Genomic DNA, 16,923 nt, shown 5'->3' on the forward strand with positions numbered 1-16,923 from the left:
GAGCCGCTCGGAAAGCAAAGATTAAAGGGGAAAGTCGCAGCTGTATATTTATATTTTCATTGCTAGAAGGGAATTGATTTCCGCGCATTTATTTTGGTAGTTGTAATACACAAGGGCGGATTTGCGTCACCCGAGCAACTTGTCGGTGGAGATAAAGTTGCACAAATATTGAAAGGGGAAGTGCTAGGAGTCATTATAGAGTTTTTCTCCGGAAGAAATAAGGATTTCTGCAGTATCCTAAAATACTAAGGCCGCTTCTATTTTGAGCCCAATCTCGCAGGCACATCCGCTCATTTAGCCGGAGTTTGAGCCCATCAAAAAACAGGAGATGACCTGAACTCCGGCGAGTCCAGGGTTTCCTGCTGCTTTCTTGGTTCTGAGTGGGTGGAGGGAGTAGGGAGGAGGAGGAGATTCTGAGCACTCAAAAGAGGGCGAGGGGCTCGCAGAGTCGGAGCCTGGGCCAAAGGCGTGTGGAGGGGAGGCAGAAAGGGGTTCCAAAGGTTTCCTTTTTCGCGTTTCCCTCCGGGAGCTCCGGGTGGGTCTGAGAGGCGCTGATGCGGTTGCAATGAAACTGAGAGTAATGAAGGGCACGCTGGTCCGGTGGCAATTTACAATCAGGCCGTGCGGGTTTGGCGGGCAGAGAGGAGTGGGCGGCAGTGTTAGGAGTCTGCGGGGTAAATGCACCCTGTGGCCCCATCCTCGCCCCTCCTGCTCCGGGCCTTGAAATGCTGCAGATGCGGGTAGTGGGCTTCGCTGGAAACCCGCAGAGCCCACGTTCCGCCCCGCATGCATCCCGCGCCGGTTCCCGAGGGTCGCTTCGCATTTGCGGGCGGGCTGCCTGGGGTGAGGCCTAAATGCGCCTCTTTTCGAACTGTGAGTTTGTGCTTAGGCCGTGGCTTCAGCGGAATTGGAAGTGACACCAGAAAAAAAGGGAGGAAGAGAGGGCTCCAGGCAGCCCCTACACACACTGGCGCTAGTGTCTTTCCCCGAGGGCAGCGAAGTTATACAGAGGCCGCGCCCTCCCACTAGAGTTTCCCTGGAATCCTTAGCGTATTCCTGCAAAGCCTGCGCTGGAGCCTTTTAAGGAGGGTCCAACACCTCAAGTGGCTTTATACTCGTCTAACAAAAGGGCTGGTCTTCCTGCATTTCTCTTGCCCTAGCTGCCCATGACCTTAGCAGATCACCCCACTGCTACCCCCTTTCAGTCTCTGGACCTAAGACTTCTTTCCCGGCTCCACGGAGCAGGGCAAGAAACCCTCTTGAGTAAGAGAGGCAGGGAGAGACAGAGGACAGAGAGAGACAGAAGCTGGTTGGGGAGAGAGGCGGGGCCAGTGTTGTTCTCAAAGCTGACTGGTTACAAATAATTGATTAGTGATTGTTACTTTCCTGGAGAAAGCCAAAAACTTAAAATGACAGCATATGCAACTAGTGACCAGAAACCACTAGCCCAAACCCCGAACTCGAGATAGGCAAAGCAAATTCAGTTGTCTTCCTGGGTTTCTTTGGTAAAGACCTGTTAGTACTGAAGTGAAATTTTAAAATGCCACAGAAGCTTTATGGCAACGATACTGAAAGTTTGGGGAGGAAAATGCCACAGAAGCACGGAAGTTCTATTAGAAGATGCTTATTAGGACAATCGAAAACAAAAGATTTCGTGGCTTCACTATTAGTATCATTTTATTTTCTTCCTGAAAATGTGCAGGAAGAACTCATCTGGGTGGCCTGTGGTTTGTTTGGGAGAGGGGTGGGGAAATCCATTCTGAGTCTAATTTAAAAGAGAACGAATTCTTAAAATAGAGATGTTGATGTTGCAGAAAACCCCCACTACACCGACTCTGTGCTCCAAAGACCCCAAGTGCGAATAGAAGGCGTCCGCCCCCACTGCAGCTTTTCCTGCGACCAGGCCTAAGGGGTTCCCTGGGGAAACAGTCGCAATGAAAGCAGCATTTAACCCCAAGGAAATCGACTCTTGTGGGCACTTGCAAAACAACGGACGCCACGTGATCGGGGATGTGGCGGAGGAGGGAGGGTGACATTTCCTACAAGGTGCAGCAGAGGAGGGGACGCGCGTGCCGCGCTCCCGGGTTTCGGACGGCGGCCTGTTTTGTTGTCCCTGAGGCTCGAGGGGTGGGGAGGGGAGAAGGTTTGACTGCGTCCAAGGGAGGCGTTCGGAGACATCCGTCTTATTTTGTTTGAAAAGTTACTCGTTCAAGTTGTCAGTGTGTGACAGCTCAGAATAAAGCTCATTTGTGACCGCCCCTCCTCTCTTCCCTAAGGATCTCCGCGGCCGGGAAGCAGACGAGGTGCTCACTTGCGGGGGGCGAGGGAGGGGGGTGCTCAGTGCTGGGGCACTCGCGTGCGATAGCCCAGGGCAGGGCCGCGCGGGGGCCGGGACCTACGAAAGACTGAGCTTGGTAGAGGACACCTACTCTCGGGGATAGAGGCCGACTGGAGAAAAATCGGGCCGAGAGAAGTAAAGAGAGGAGGGAAGACTTGGGCGCCGTCAGCATTCTAAGAGGCCGGCTTTGTACCCTCGAAAATAGGCAGGAGCACCAGTTTCCTTGAGAGAGCGCTCCAGGAGCGCTGTGGCCAACTCTCCACGCCTGGTGCCGATTCGGAGCCGTAGAAGTTAGTGGGAGGTTAGGACTCCCTGGAGCAGCGGTTCGGGCCCCTGCTCTATGCAGAGTGCGCGCCTAACACAGTTCAGCCCACGCGGCAGCAGCAAACAGTTTGGCGTGGCCGGGGCGTGGCTGAGGGGGCGGGACACGCCCCCTTTCCCAGTTCCCCTCCGTTTCCCACTCCCCATTGGTCGCCAGCGTGGCCAATGAGCGATCGGATCGAGGTTCTACCCTGGGTCTGACTCGAAAGCTCCTGCCAAAACTTTGGGAGTTTTTAGAGAGGAGTTTTTTTCCCCCCCTCTCTATTTTTTTTTTTTTTTTCAAACTAACGGATTATTATTGTTGTTGTTTTAAATTTAGCTCTTAAGGCTTAGCTGTTTGGGTGTTTCTTTCGGTGCCCGATTCCCGTCTCCCCGGCTTCCCTGGCGTTCGTGCAACCGCGGCCCCCGCCCGCCTAGCCGCTCCAGCGCCCCTGGTTCGCCTTCCAGCCCGCGGGGAGCGCGGGCGCCGCGCCGCCTTTAAAGTGAGGCCAGGGGCCGAGGCTGTGGCCGGCCGGCCGAGATCCGGCCCTCGCCTCCTCCCTCCGTGGCGCTAGGGCTCCCTGGCCTGTCTGCAGTTCGGACGGAGACGAGTAAGCTGAGCGTCCCCGGCGGGGCTGCCGCCTCCTCCTGGACTTAGCGTTCCTCTCCCCGCGCACCCACCCATCCACCCGGCCGAGCCAGGCCGCGGCGGCCTCTCGGCGCACCCCGCCAGGATGTTTGCCGCCGGGCTGGCTCCCTTCTACGCGTCCAACTTCAGCCTCTGGTCGGCCGCCTACTGCTCCTCTGCCGGCCCCGGCGGCTGCTCCTTTCCTCTGGACCCCGCCGCCGTCAAGAAACCCTCCTTCTGCATCGCGGACATCCTGCACGCGGGTGTTGGGGAGCCCGGGGCGACCCCGGAGGGTCTGGCGGGGGCCTCGGCCGCTGCCCTCACCGCGCACTTGGGATCGGCTCACCCGCACGCCTCTTTCCAAGCTGCCGCCAGATCCCCGCTTCGACCCACCCCGGTGGTGGCGCCCTCCGAAGTCCCTGCTGGCTTCCCTCAGCGACTGTCCCCGCTCTCAGCCGCCTACCACCACCATCACCCACAGCAACAACAGCAGCAGCAACAACCGCAGCAGCAACAGCCTCCGCCTCCACCCCGGGCTGGCGCCTTGCAGCCCCCGGCCTCCGGGTCGCGGGTGGTCCCTAACCCCCACCAGAGCGGCTCCGCCCCGGCCCCCTCCAGCAAGGACCTCAAGTTTGGAATAGACCGCATTTTGTCTGCAGAATTTGACCCCAAAGTCAAGGAAGGCAACACACTGAGAGGTAGGTCTTGGGAGAGAGGCTGCAGGCCTCTGATCAGGGAACTGACGCACTCGCCGATCCCTGGGGCCGTTTGGGATGCCTTTGAGTGTTTTTAGGATTAAGAACAAGTTGGTAAAATGAGGGAAAAGGAAATGAATTGTAAGGAGACTGTGAAGCATTAGGTTTGAAACTCACTTGCTCTACGTTAAAATAAAAACAAAAACACGAAGAATCCAGGGATGCTTTAACAACACACAGTCACAGAATCAATATTCATAAAAATGGTTGGTGTAAATATTTGCTCAATGGACTATCATCTGTGTGTCTCTTTAATAACATATCTGGAGAGAGAACTACATTATTGGACAGGAAAAGCCCTTTTGGGGAACATTTTCGCTTCCTTTGGTCTGATTTCTGGTGCAATTCCACCCAAGGACTGTAGATGAACAATACTGACTGAACTCCCCAAGAGGAGAGAGCAGAGTGAGGGCTTCTTTGGGGGGGGGAGGGGACGGTTTAGTTCTATGGAATTCTTGGAAGACACCTGAAAGTGTCTTGTTTAGGCCTCTTTGCCAAAAGCCCTTCCCAGTTATACGTATGGATGTGGACCTACAGGGCACACACAGGAACATTTCGTGCACTGCCCTTTTGCCAGTGTCCGGAGAGAGGCGTCTTGGGGGCTGGAGACAGAGGTCTCTCACGACTTCGCTCCAGGAAAGCGGAATGGAGGGGGTGTTGGGCGACAGAGAGAAACAAATCCCAGAGAATGTGAGTGTGGGTCTGTGGAGGGATAACACCTCTTCTTTTCCCTTGTCCCCAGATCTCACGTCGCTGCTCACTGGCGGGCGGCCTGCGGGGGTGCATCTTCCTGGCCTGCAGCCCTCCGCCGGCCAGTTCTTCGCGTCTCTAGATCCCATTAACGAGGCCTCTGCCATCCTGAGTCCCTTAAGCTCAAACCCGAGAAATTCAGTTCAACATCAGTTTCAAGACACATTTCCAGGTACGGAAACCCTCCCGAGCGCCCGCCTCACGCTTAGGTCGACCGCCCACACATCTACTGGAGTTTCACATGCACGCCGCGGTTTAGCAATCCCGGAGTTGATGCGGGAGAGAAAGCGAAAGATTTCCCAGGAAGCTAGCTCAGTCTTTTGTAGCCTGGGGGATGGGGGAGCTTGGGGAGTCAAGAAAGTGTGTGGGGGGCCGGTGGGCTGATGGGGAAGGGGCTTTCCCTAGTCACTTCTCCCGACAGGGTGGTTTGAAAGTGCACCAAGTGGTATTGCTTGTTAACATACACACAGTTTGGAATGACCTCAAACACTTGCGCACCTGGGTGCGCAAGCGAGTGCACACACACACGAGTAGAGAATCGAGGCTGTCATCTTTGGATCCTTTAGGCCCAAGGGTTATTTTCGCCCACTCTGAGAATAACCGATGGTCACGCATTCGGTTTATGTCTTTTCTTTGGAATTAACCGACGAAACCCCGGGCTTGTCCACTCCACACTCCCATTAGGCCTTCCGCCTATGGTCTTATGAGCCCTAAGTTTCCTCTTTAGAGAGGCCATTCCGTGCCTGCGTGAAAGAGCTTTCAGAGCCGACTGTTGAGGCAAAACAATTTTAAGCATCGTGTGAGCCCCAGGCGCGCAGGCCGCGGACAGAGCACTAACTGGGCCCTCCTGTCTCTCTCCTGTTCCGGCTCCCCGCTGCTGGCAGGTCCCTATGCCGTGCTCACGAAGGACACGATGCCTCAGACGTACAAGAGAAAGCGCTCGTGGTCTCGGGCAGTCTTCTCTAACCTGCAGAGAAAAGGTCTGGAGAAAAGGTTTGAGATTCAGAAGTACGTGACCAAGCCAGACCGAAAGCAGCTGGCCGCGATGCTGGGTCTCACGGATGCGCAGGTAAGCCCGCACGGGCCCCGACGCACAGCCCTTCGGTGGGGCAGCAGCTCGCGGCCTAGCCCCAAGGCCCCTCCGCCCGGCCTGACTCTCCTTTTGCGGTGGAAACACTAAATCTTGAATTTCACGAGACTTCGTGGACTTCTTAACTTGAGAGGGAGAGAGGAAGAGGGTGGGGGGAGAAGGGCACAAAGAATAGCCCACCCTAAAGATATATGTCACAAGCTGCCGCATGTTTATTTTGGCCAACAAGGGAAAGCCTGTTGCTGAGAAAGCAAATAGGCCGCAGGAGATAATAATTATGTACTCCAATGTGGCGCAGTTGGCCGTAGGGGGCAGTTTCAGAAGAGATAAAAATCCAAAGTCAAGAGATTGTTGTTGTTGTTGTTTCCCCTCCTCTTGTCCTCCCCTCCTCCTCCTCCTCCTTCTGCTGCTGCTGGATTGTGAAATCCCCAGTTGTGAGGAAGTGAAAACATCATTTCAAACGGAATTACTTAGCCCCAGTAGGGTGAGAAGTCCACTTGGAGCGGCCACAGTCAGTCCCCTTTTCTAACGGCCTGATGGGAGGGGGGCAGTGAGGAAGAGAAAGAAAAAAAAGATTTTCTTAGAGCGCCTAAGAACATTACACCAGGTTCTGCCTACTTGAGTTTTTTTTTTTTTTTTGGTTTGGTTTGTTTTTTAAAACAAATCTTCAAATAGTGAATCTCTTGTGCCTGAATTCAACTTTTTCCTTTTCTCAAGTTCAAGACCTGGATTTTTATTTTTTAATAAAAAATAAAGGTTTTGAAAACTTTATTTTCAAAACTTAAAACTATTTTAAGTTTTGAAAATAAAGAGTCACAGTTCTTCCATACCTCACAGCAGTGGCCCTTGCTTCCTGGGTGCTGAATATTCTGAACAGGGCAGACGGCAAAGGCATTTTTTCACAGCTCCCTTAGCCCACCCCCCTTCTGTCCTTCATTACACAACTCCCTTCCCCAGCACACACACTGGAAGAGCCCAGCCGTTTTCCACCAGCTGTGGATGTTATTTTTAAAAGGGAAGCTGGGACTTGTGTGAAAGCATTGGGTCCCCCAGGGGATTATATATTTATATAGATTCTCCGAACCATCCCTACCCCCTTCCTCCACTTTGCACAGGTTTAATGCCAGCGTTTTCTGAGCCCTCAGAAGAATTAGTTTATCCAGGCAGGGGCAGGATCCTTATCAGTCTCTGAGTACACACGCACCAAGAAAATGCTCTTTTACTGAAGGTCCATTGGTGCCCCCATGCCACTGGGATTAACTCTTTGAATCCCCTTCCCCTTGTTTCTCAGGGTTCCTCCTTAAAAAGAAATACTTTTGTACTGACTTGCCTTCAGTAATGGCAGTAGAGGAGCAGCGGACTTAGCAAGGATTCTTAACAGTGGGCTACCAAACCCTTGAAATTGTGTGCAAAATCTTGGGTATATGTGCATTTTTCTGGACCAGGGATCCATAGATTAATCAGATTCGTGGCAGGGGGTGGTCCTGGCTTATGTGGGGTTAAGAAGCATCGACTTAGAGTATTGGTGCCCCTAGTTTGAGGGCAAGGTGCAAGGACCCGCCTTTCCAACAAGCATCCAGGTGACTTCAGGCTACAGGTCGGAGGACCACATTTTGAGAAACGGTCCTAGCGGCTTCCCTAAACCAGGATCCCTGGTGGTCCCCGTGGTTTCCCTCGGCTGCCTCTGGGTCCCTGCTCCTAGCCCAGTACCTGGCCTGTGGTAGGGGTGCTGGGGACGATCAGTGATGTTTTCCCGCCTTTGGGAGAGGGTCTGGGATGCTCGAGAGTCGGATTGGAGCGAGCTTGCCTCTCATCTCCACGTCCCTTTTTGTCTCCCGGTGCGGCTCGGCGCGTCGCAGGTGAAAGTGTGGTTCCAGAACCGGCGGATGAAGTGGCGGCACTCCAAGGAGGCTCAGGCCCAGAAGGACAAAGACAAGGAGGCGGGCGAGAAGCCGTCGGGCGGAGCCCCGGCCCCCGACGGCGAGCCGGAGGAGCGGAGCCCTAGCCGCTCGGAGGGTGAGGCGGAGAGCGAGAGCAGCGACCCCGAGTCACTGGACATGGCCCCCAGCGACACGGAGCGGACTGAAGGGACCGAGCGGTCTCTGCACCAAACGACGGTCATCAAGGCCTCAGCGGCCGGCGCCCTCCTGGCCGCCAGCAGCGGAGGCAGTGGAGGCAGTGGCGGCGGCGGCGGCGGCGGCTTCAACTTCGGCGGCCTGAGTAGCGGCAGCACCACCAGCGCCGGGAGCTCCGGCAGTCACAGCAGCGGCGGCGCCTCAGAGCTGCTCCCCGCACCCCAGCCCTCCCTCAGCAGCGCTCCCAAAAGCCCCGAGCCCGTCCCGGCGCCCCTCGGCGGCCTCTAGACTGGACGAGATTGGAGGAGTCCTGCGTGCGGACCCCCAGCCTTCCAGTGTGGGCTGGATTCTGTGCCTACTCTCCAGTGGCGGCGGGGCCCCGGGGTTTGAGACGCGGCGGCGGAGTTTCGCTCATCGCCTCTCCGGGCCGGTGCAGCCCACCCGGCACAGAGCCGAGGCGAGTCTGAGTGCCCCCCGCCACCCACCCCAACCGCCACCGCCAGGCTCCCAGCGCCAGACGAACACTCCTGCCCGGATATAAGCAGCTCACACTGTGAAGCGTTGGACTAAACAGTTTTCCCCTCACTAGGGGTCACGGTGCAAAGACGTGATGCACTTAGGATACCACAAACTTGTAAATAAAATGTTTACTCTGGTTTGTAAAGGCCACTTGGCTTGCTGGGGCGAGGTGGTCCTTAGGGTCTGGGATCTCTGACCTGGACTTTAGCCCGAGGCACTGCGGGGTGCAGCCGCTGGAGGTGGGGGACTAGAGCTTGGGGGGGAGCATACTGCAACCCCGGAGCCACCTCTCTGCAGACTTGGGCAAAGGCTTAGAGGTTCCATTAGTCCATAGCCCACGCCAGCTGCCACGATCCATCGAGTGATCCATGCACCAGAGTATGTCCTGGGAGCCCTGTCGGCCATAGACTCTGTTAGGCCTGTCCCGCAGATGGCTTCACCAGGAGTGTGTGCACCAGCTTTCCACAGCAGCTGTAAGCAGAGTGTAAGCAGGGTTGATGGAGAAGAGGGTAGTGGGGGACAAGGTTAACCTCTCCAGCGCTGGTACTGGAGTCTAGAGAGGCAATTCCAGGGCAAACCCACCCCTTGCTTGTGGATGGAGTAGGGGGACTGGGCAGGTTCGCAGTGTCCAGAGAAAAGGACCACACACTATCTGCCAGTGGTTAGGGCTGGAAGACTGAGCCTGTGATGATTTTAAAGCTGCCAAAGTATTGCATGGCAGAATGGTGATTTGTTCAAGGTCACTTCCCTTGTCCCAGATTGAGGAGGAGCCCAAACCAGAACTTGGACCTTCTGGCTCATATTTGGTCAGTGAAGGGCCTGAAACACTGCACACCATCTGTACCTCCCCCATCAGCATGCACACACACACACACACACACACGATCTTCCAATAGATGGGTCACTACAGGCGACCATCCGCAAGCTGAGGTGGGATGAAAGGCAGTTTTCCCCTCATACTGCAAATGGAATATAGCAAATTTATTTTTGCCTCCACGTAGCTTCTGGGATGGGCCATTCAATTTTTTCCTCTTTTTTTTTTTTTGAAAACTTGAAGAGTCAAATCTCTCTCCAAGACAGCCACACCCCTTTCCCTCGAAACTACGAAATGTCTGGAGTTGGTAAAATGTTATTTCAGGAGAGTTTAGAACAAATAGGCCTTGTGGACAAAACCTGATCACCCCGGTCTTTGACACTGAGCTGGGGCGAAGGCATAGCCCTCTTACAGACCCACCATCCATCACAGGAAGTCAGTTGTCCCATGGGGCCCATTGGGAGGGAGAATGTTGCCCCTGAAGAGATGCGAGGACAGTGAACCTAGGATGCCCCTAGACCCAGCCCTGGTTGGAGCTCCAAGAGGCTCCCTGGTCTGGCTTAGCTGCCTCCCCCTTTTGACCCACTTGCTTGAGCACAAAGACTTCTGTTCTAGACTTATGGGCCCAAGGACACAGTGGAGCCCCCAGATTTAGCTCTCTTTGGCCTGGCTCGGCTGGTTACCTGGACAAGTCCCAGAGTGCAGCCCAGGGATGCAAGGCTGACCATTCCTTGCCTCAGTCAGCCACTCAGTACCCCCAGTGGAGCTGAGCTCCTGGAGGAATGTTCACAGTGGGGAGAGGGAACCGCTGGGGTGGTCTGGCCTAGGAAAGATAAGAGAAAGGTACAGTGCCCTGGAAGGGACCTCAAGGTAAATGGGGACATCATCCAGCTGTTATCCCTAAATGGGCCACTTGTTTTGGGGGGTGATGGCAGTCTCACCACTTGGCTGTGAGTCCCAACCCTAAGTTAGGTTGATTCCTTCACACTTTCAGGCACGGGCTCTGCTGCCTGAACTGTAGGATTGTCTCTGTGCCTCTATTTTGCCTTCAGTAGCCAGATTCATTTCTTCCTATTCCCGAAATACTGAAACCGGGACATCCCAGGAACGTTGAATTTTGAGGCACTTAAATGCAGTTCTGGCTGAGAAGGCGAGCTGAGGCGGGGGGAGGTGCTTTATGCACACCGCAGCCGCCCCGCCCCTCCCGAGGTCGGCGGGATGCTGCAGGCTCCCAAACCCCGCGCCGCGTTTCTTTGCCTGCGTCCCCGGCTTTTGAAACTCAAGGAAAACGTCGCCCAGGGACTGCAGTGGTGTGATTTCAGGTAGAATTCGTCCTCATCCTGGCCAGGTCCCAGCCAGACTAGAGGGCATGATGGAGCTGGGGGGCTGGGAAGAAAATGAGCCGGCAGCCGGAGTCGGGATGCTCGCAGGGCGGGGCGGAGGGTGGGGGAGAGTGTCGTAGGAGGCGCCCCCTCCCCAACCACCCCACCTCTCATTCCTGAGTATTTTGCACATGAAAATCTGGCGGCTCTCTACTCAAGAAGGGAGTATCATAAGTCCGGGAGAAGTTGAAGTTCGTTTTAAAGAAAAGCTGCCCTTTCGGAGGGTCTCTCTAGGCGGCCGAGTAGCTGGATGGAAAACCCACATTTTGGGCCAGGCCGCCTCATCCTGGGACTGCTCGCTTGGCCCGGAATACGGGGTTTTTCCCAGTGGCGCTCGATGCTAACAAGAGTGGCCAGGGAGGCTAGAAATTGTTGAACTAAGACCGAGATTTCGCAGGCATGGAAGAGAAGGAAGAGAGCGCAAGGTCCGCGGACCCCAGGCCTGCCGAGACCCTCCAGGCTGGGGCGTGGCGTGAGCTGGTGCGCGCGTGCCCTGGAGCTGAGCCGAGACCCCTGCCCCTACCCGCGCGCCCCCCAGGCCTCGCCTTTTGCTCAAAGCAGTAATAACTCTTTGCCCAGAGCAGAGCCCCGCCTCGCCAGCCCCGGAGTCCTGGCGGCGCCAAGCCCTCCGAGCAAGGTTACCAAGGCGCAGCTCAGGGCGCGCAGAGAGGTGGCGACCTACGCGCGCCTCTCTGGGACGCGAAGAGGATCTGCTACGCCCTTCGACTGCACGCACGTGCGCACACACACACACAACTTTTTTACACACGGAGGTCAAATACAAATGCACAGGCCCTCCGAGGCACACATAAACGTAGACGCAGACGAGCACGAGGGACCGTCTACGGGCTAGCTCAGGGCTTCGTGAGTAAACCACGCAAATCAAGTCCCGCGTTTTCCTCTAAATGGCCAAGTCAGGAGCCTCACACCGCCTTTCTCTGCCAGTGTGGGTGGGTGGAGCGCTTGTCTCTAGAAAAGTTTTCTTGCGCCAAGATTCGCCGACTAAGCACCTGAAAGCAGGCGCCGCGTTCCGCTGCGTTTGTCAGCCTCAGTCGAGGGTGGGCAGGACCGCGACACTGGGAGGTGTTGGGAGCGTGTAGCCTCGCCGTCCTGTCCCCACCGAGGTTAACACTGTCTGACCCTGCCTCACTTCAAGGGGAGTCTTGAAGCTGTGGCCCGCATACCCGACAAGGAGATCCCCCTGATCTCCCCCTCTTCCCCTCCTCCAGCTTGAATTTGCGTGTATGATGGGTGTGGGGGCAGTAGCTCCCGTTGTCACAAATCCTTGCGCACCTCAGAGGGTCCCAGTGGCTCTAGGATCTACCCTGCTCCCTTTAACTAGGGTCTACATTGGGGTTTGGCAAGGGTTCCAGTGCGCGGCCAGTTTGGGGCAGGTGAGCGCTGAGTGCTCGGCCTGCTGGTCGCTCCTGCTCTAGGTAGCAGAAGCCGAAGTTAGCTAACGGGAAGCTGACCCCGGGTTCTCCTGTAACCACAATCTCCGGGAACTGTGGGGTCCCCTGCAGTAGAGGATTTTCTACGGGCGTTTGAGTCTTGAGCTCTAGCTTGTTGAGCTTTAACCTGTTCCAGGATCTGACCCCACCGAAGACCTCAAACAGACTCTCGGAGTGCAGGATGTGCCTTGCGCGACTCTGAAGCAAGCAGTGGGGAGAAGTCAGAGGCTGAGGTCCTCGCACCCTCCTCCGGTTTGAGCGCGCCCTAGATTCCCTCCACCTTCGTCTTTTCTTAAGAAGGAAGAGCGGGTAGAGGTGCTGAGAGCTCAGGCCTTCCCTTACGACGCAGTGATGTTACTTCAAGATGCCGGTTGCTGCTGCTGCTGCGACCCCATGACGGCAGCCCACCAGGCTCCCCGGTCCCTGGGATCCTCCTGGCAAGAACACTGGAGTGGGTTGCCATTTCCTTCTCCAATGCATGAAAGATGCCCGAGAGGACCCTAAATGCTCAGGGCTCTCGGATCCCCTCCAGTTTAGTCTGGGGTGGAGTGGGGGTAAGAGGGTTGCACACTCCGTGGTCTTTGTGAAGATGTAACTACTAGGTTTTAAGCAGGACTTTAACTGCAGATGGTCGCGGGTGGGGTGGTGGGGGGAGATACACCCCGGTTTAGTGTGCTCATATCTGGCCCACAGCCACACCTTCGAGGTTGCGGTGGGATTGGCCGGCGTGCCAAAGACCCGCATTCTCCGCGGCGGCTTCTTCTTGGAGTATCAAAACCTGCAGCGCCCCCTGGGATTCCCAACTACTCACACCGGGTGCACTTTGTAAGATAACAGTCTCCCATCCCACCCGGTTCTAACGGAGAACATACTCTGCGAGGCCAGCTGCGACCCTCCGAGTTTAGAGAAGCCCTAGGCCCCTGGGTTCCTTAGCTGCCTTGCCCTCATTCACTTTGGGAACGAAGATGAAAAGTCCCCGCAGGTGTGATTACTTCATTTTAAAGGACGAGGCCACGAAGGTCAGGAGTCTTGACGTTTGCCCAGTTCCTCTAGAGAATGAGTGCCAACTCTCGGTCTGGCCGTGGGGTTAGTGCTTCTTAAGGTGCCAAAGAAGAGGGGTCCTTCAAGAGCCGCAGGTCTGGGCTTCCCCGGGGATTGACACCCCTGCCCTTCAGCCTGCACCCCCTAGGTACAGGCTTAGCTTTGCTTATAGTGTCTAAGACCCCCAGCCGCGCCCTGTTCACAGAATACCTCCTCATCCTTGGTGCTTTTCTGCTTCCGTCGATCGTTGCTGATGGTTGGGATTCTGGGCAGCACAGGGTGCCAGGTCTGATGGTGGCTACCTAGCCACACCGACTCCTCTCTTCCCTGCTCTTGGACCTGGTCCCATCCGGGGCAGATAATTGATCATCCCTCTTTTGAGCACCACCTGAGGTGCACTCAGAGCTGGCAGCTGGGTGACCCCAATGAACACTTTCTGGGGATCCGGTATGGGAAGAGGCTGGCGGGTGGGGCACCAAGTCATGCGTGTCAAAAGGAGCACACATACCTGATCCCAAGCCCGAATAGGGGAAGCCAAACTAGCCCAAGAAACATCGATTCATTCACTAATAACTAACGGCGAGACTTTGGGAAATTAATCATTTGACTTTCAGTTTCCTCATCTGTACAGCAGGAAATGAAATTACCTGAGGAGATAATCGAAGTTACCTAACTTACAAGTCATTGACAATTAATTGCATTATCAAATGTGAAATGAGAATAGTGAGCGGCATCAAATCAACGCTCTAGGCTTAGATGTTATTATATTCATTTATTCGTTTATCCATTGCAGTATTTGAGGTCCTTGGAGGTATTTGCACAGTTGGAAAAAAATGCATGACCATCCCTACTTTCCAGAAAATTAAATGCATAGGTGGATCTTTAATGTGGTGCAGACACAGTGTCCCTGGGGAAATCCTTTAAGGAGCAGCCCAGAGTGTTTGGATGCGCTGCTAGATGACAGCAGGGGTTGCCTTGCAAGATGCCCACTGACACTTCTTCCTCTTGGTACTCCCAGCACTGTACTCTGTGCACACAGCAGGAGCCCCATAGGACTCTTGTGGGTGTGGTTGGGACTTTCCTTTGGGAGTTGGAAGGGAAAGAAGCTAGAATCTTCTGACACTTTGGCTTTAAAGGAAGTGTCAGGGGCCCAAGGAGGGAAAAATATGTGCCCGCTGCTAAGATCCTGTCAGGACACATGGAACTTCAGGAATTTTTTTTTTATGTTCTTAACTGACTGCGTACAGGGAGGGTGTTCAAAACGGAAACCGGACATCAATTCTCCTTTTAAACAGGGAAAGGCACTTGAGCGCCTGGCTGGGCTCTGCTGCGCGGTTGGAGAAATTTTACAGCTATGGCAGAGTTTGGCACAGGGAAGGCTCCTCAGAAAGTGTTTATTGAATAAACGAATAACACAATTACTGCTGCCCTTGTGATTATTTGTAGACTCAGTAGATCCTATACAATGTGATCGCCTCCTTAGCACTGTGAACACAGGAGAAAGCTAAGAACAAAGTACGGAGTTACCGAGCGGTGACCCCGGGAGGAGTGGACTTGGAAGCCCTCAATCATCTGACTGAGTATACACACAAGGGTCCGCGATACTAAGGCCGTCACAGAGCAGCGAGAAAACGAATTCACGAGCAGCGCTCAACACAGCTGTTAGCTCCAGGTCATCCCGGCAGTTGCGCATAGATGGACACCGTTGGCCGCATCTCGTAAGTTGAATGACTCGTCCACAGTCATGTTGCTAGCGGTCGGCAAAAGGATCAAAACTAAAGCCATCGAGGCTTTCTGTGATTCCTTCGGACCCCACTCGGGCCTCGCGGCGCAGGGCGCTGGGGCTTACGGGAGCATCTCTGGGATCAAGGAAAGGTAGTGCAGAGCCAGAAAGACGGGGTGATGAGCTGACTTCAGTGAATCTGCACCTCTCCCTCTGCTGGGAAGCAGCGTTGGCTATGTGGTGGGATTCCGGAGCTACCCTCACGACCCCCTTACTCGCGTCGGATGATTTTCGGGTCAGTGAATTTCAGCCTCACTTTGATTAGTCAGGGCTGTTTATTTGTATTTGTCAGAATCGGGGTGAAGAGTGCACACCGCATAGTTCCTAACACGTGATGGGAGCTCAAGAAGTGAGCAGATGAAGAAATGAACGAGCAAATAAACTAATGCGTGAATAAGACTGCGCCTCTAGCCATCCCCACAGGCAAGGGTCGCTGCATCCAGCTATTTTCTGGATCCCTCCATGGAGAGAATCACAGGCCGTGCACGCCGTCCAAGGCAGTGTCCACGAGGCGCCCCGCGGCCAATCTTCCACCTTCCCCCTCCCCCGCCCCCTCCGCAAGCAGATCCCGCTCAAAGCCTCAGGCTTCCGGGAGTCACCTGACTCCGCCCCGTTCACCACTCTTTTGGGTCTAGTGGAGGGTCCCGAGTCCTCTGTCTTCTTGGATACTCAACCAGCCGGCCAAGCCCCGAGGCCAAGGTCAGGGCCCTCAGGCCTCGAAGTCGCCTAGGTTGGTCCAGACATCTGCCCCGCGCGGGTGGGCAGCGCCGGGGAGCTCGTCCTTGTAAGGCTTCCTCCGGGTTCTCCGCAGCGAAGTAAACCAGTCTCCTGGACCCTGCCTCCCTCAGAGTCCCCGCTGCCAGTGCTAGCTTCTGTCCTGCACGCCAAGAGCGCAGTTTTGTGGTTGAACAAATGGGATGAAAAGCTAGGGTAGAAAAAGGAGTCAAATACACAGTTTAAAAATTCAATGAAGAGTATGATTTAAGCTTTCCCATTTCCTTCGGATTAACACTCCCTTATCCTCCTCTGCGCTTTGGACATCCCCACCCTTTCCCATTTTTTTTCCCCCTCTCCTCTCCCTGTGCTCCGACCTTCCGTTGTTCCTGAGATGGTTCAAGGCTCCACTCAGGACCTGAAAGGGAGCTGGGCCATGCTGGCTTGGTTCCGGGGCCATTATGGGGGACAAGGTGAGCGGCAGGGTATGTGGCATTACAGGAGCGATATGCCTGCATAGGTGGTGGCTCCAGCCTCGTCTATGAACCAAAATATAACGAAAGACAATGATTTTCATCATGATTTTAAAAAAGGAATGGGTTCCTAAAAACAAAATAAAAGACCCTCAAGGGTGACTTCCTTCACAGAGGCATTGTTTAGGAACCGAGGACGATGTGCCTGCGACCTACGGGCCGTCCGTAGCCTCCTGGTCATCCATCATCGCCCGCGCCTGCGATGTGAGCCCTGACTACGTGCTGGGCGGGTTCTGGTTTAGGGACTGGCGCCCGCGCAGGCTGCAGCGATCTGAAGGCTCCCGGAGGTATGTCCTCCGACCCCAAAGTTTGAGAAGCCGGAACCTTCCTTTGTCACCTCTTTTTCACCCTTTTCGGTTTTCCTATCACAGAAGAATGGTCTTGGGGAGACCGATCTCTACAAGTGAGGATTGTTATTAAACGATCACCACTATACCATCATTACACCGCTAATCTCTTCTGGCTGGAGATGCCTCGTTATTCGCGGTTTGCAATCATCCACAGTCCGGGCGTGCAAGTGAAAATGGAGGAAGCAGATGCGATCCTCGCCCACTCTTTAAGCGGGAATTGACAATCTCGCATCTCATTTACCCTTCTCAGCAACACTGGTTGGGAAGACACTGTTCTTCCTTTTTTTTTTAATAGGATAAGACATAGAGATGGGGTAATTTGATCCAGGTAGGTACTCGACTAGCAGGGGGCGTGGCCGAGCCTCTGACCCTGAAACTCACAAGTTTCTTGATCCAATTA

At 54.8% G+C, this 16,923-nt stretch overlaps 1 protein-coding gene across 1 annotated transcript; it reads left to right on the forward strand.

The window, feature by feature from the left end:
- The first annotated feature begins 2,850 nt into the window (after positions 1-2,850).
- HLX (H2.0 like homeobox) lies at positions 2,851-8,600 on the forward strand. Its single transcript, XM_070767982.1, has 4 exons — positions 2,851-3,964; positions 4,764-4,943; positions 5,656-5,840; positions 7,721-8,600. Exons 1-4 carry the CDS (start codon positions 3,373-3,375, stop codon positions 8,222-8,224), a joined length of 1,461 nt encoding a protein of 486 aa, XP_070624083.1. The 5' UTR covers positions 2,851-3,372; the 3' UTR covers positions 8,225-8,600.
- Positions 8,601-16,923: the final 8,323 nt, after the last annotated feature.

The sequence above is a fragment of the Bos indicus genome, chromosome 16, assembly GCF_029378745.1.
Source record: "Bos indicus isolate NIAB-ARS_2022 breed Sahiwal x Tharparkar chromosome 16, NIAB-ARS_B.indTharparkar_mat_pri_1.0, whole genome shotgun sequence".
Taxonomy (NCBI): Eukaryota; Metazoa; Chordata; class Mammalia; order Artiodactyla; family Bovidae; genus Bos; species Bos indicus.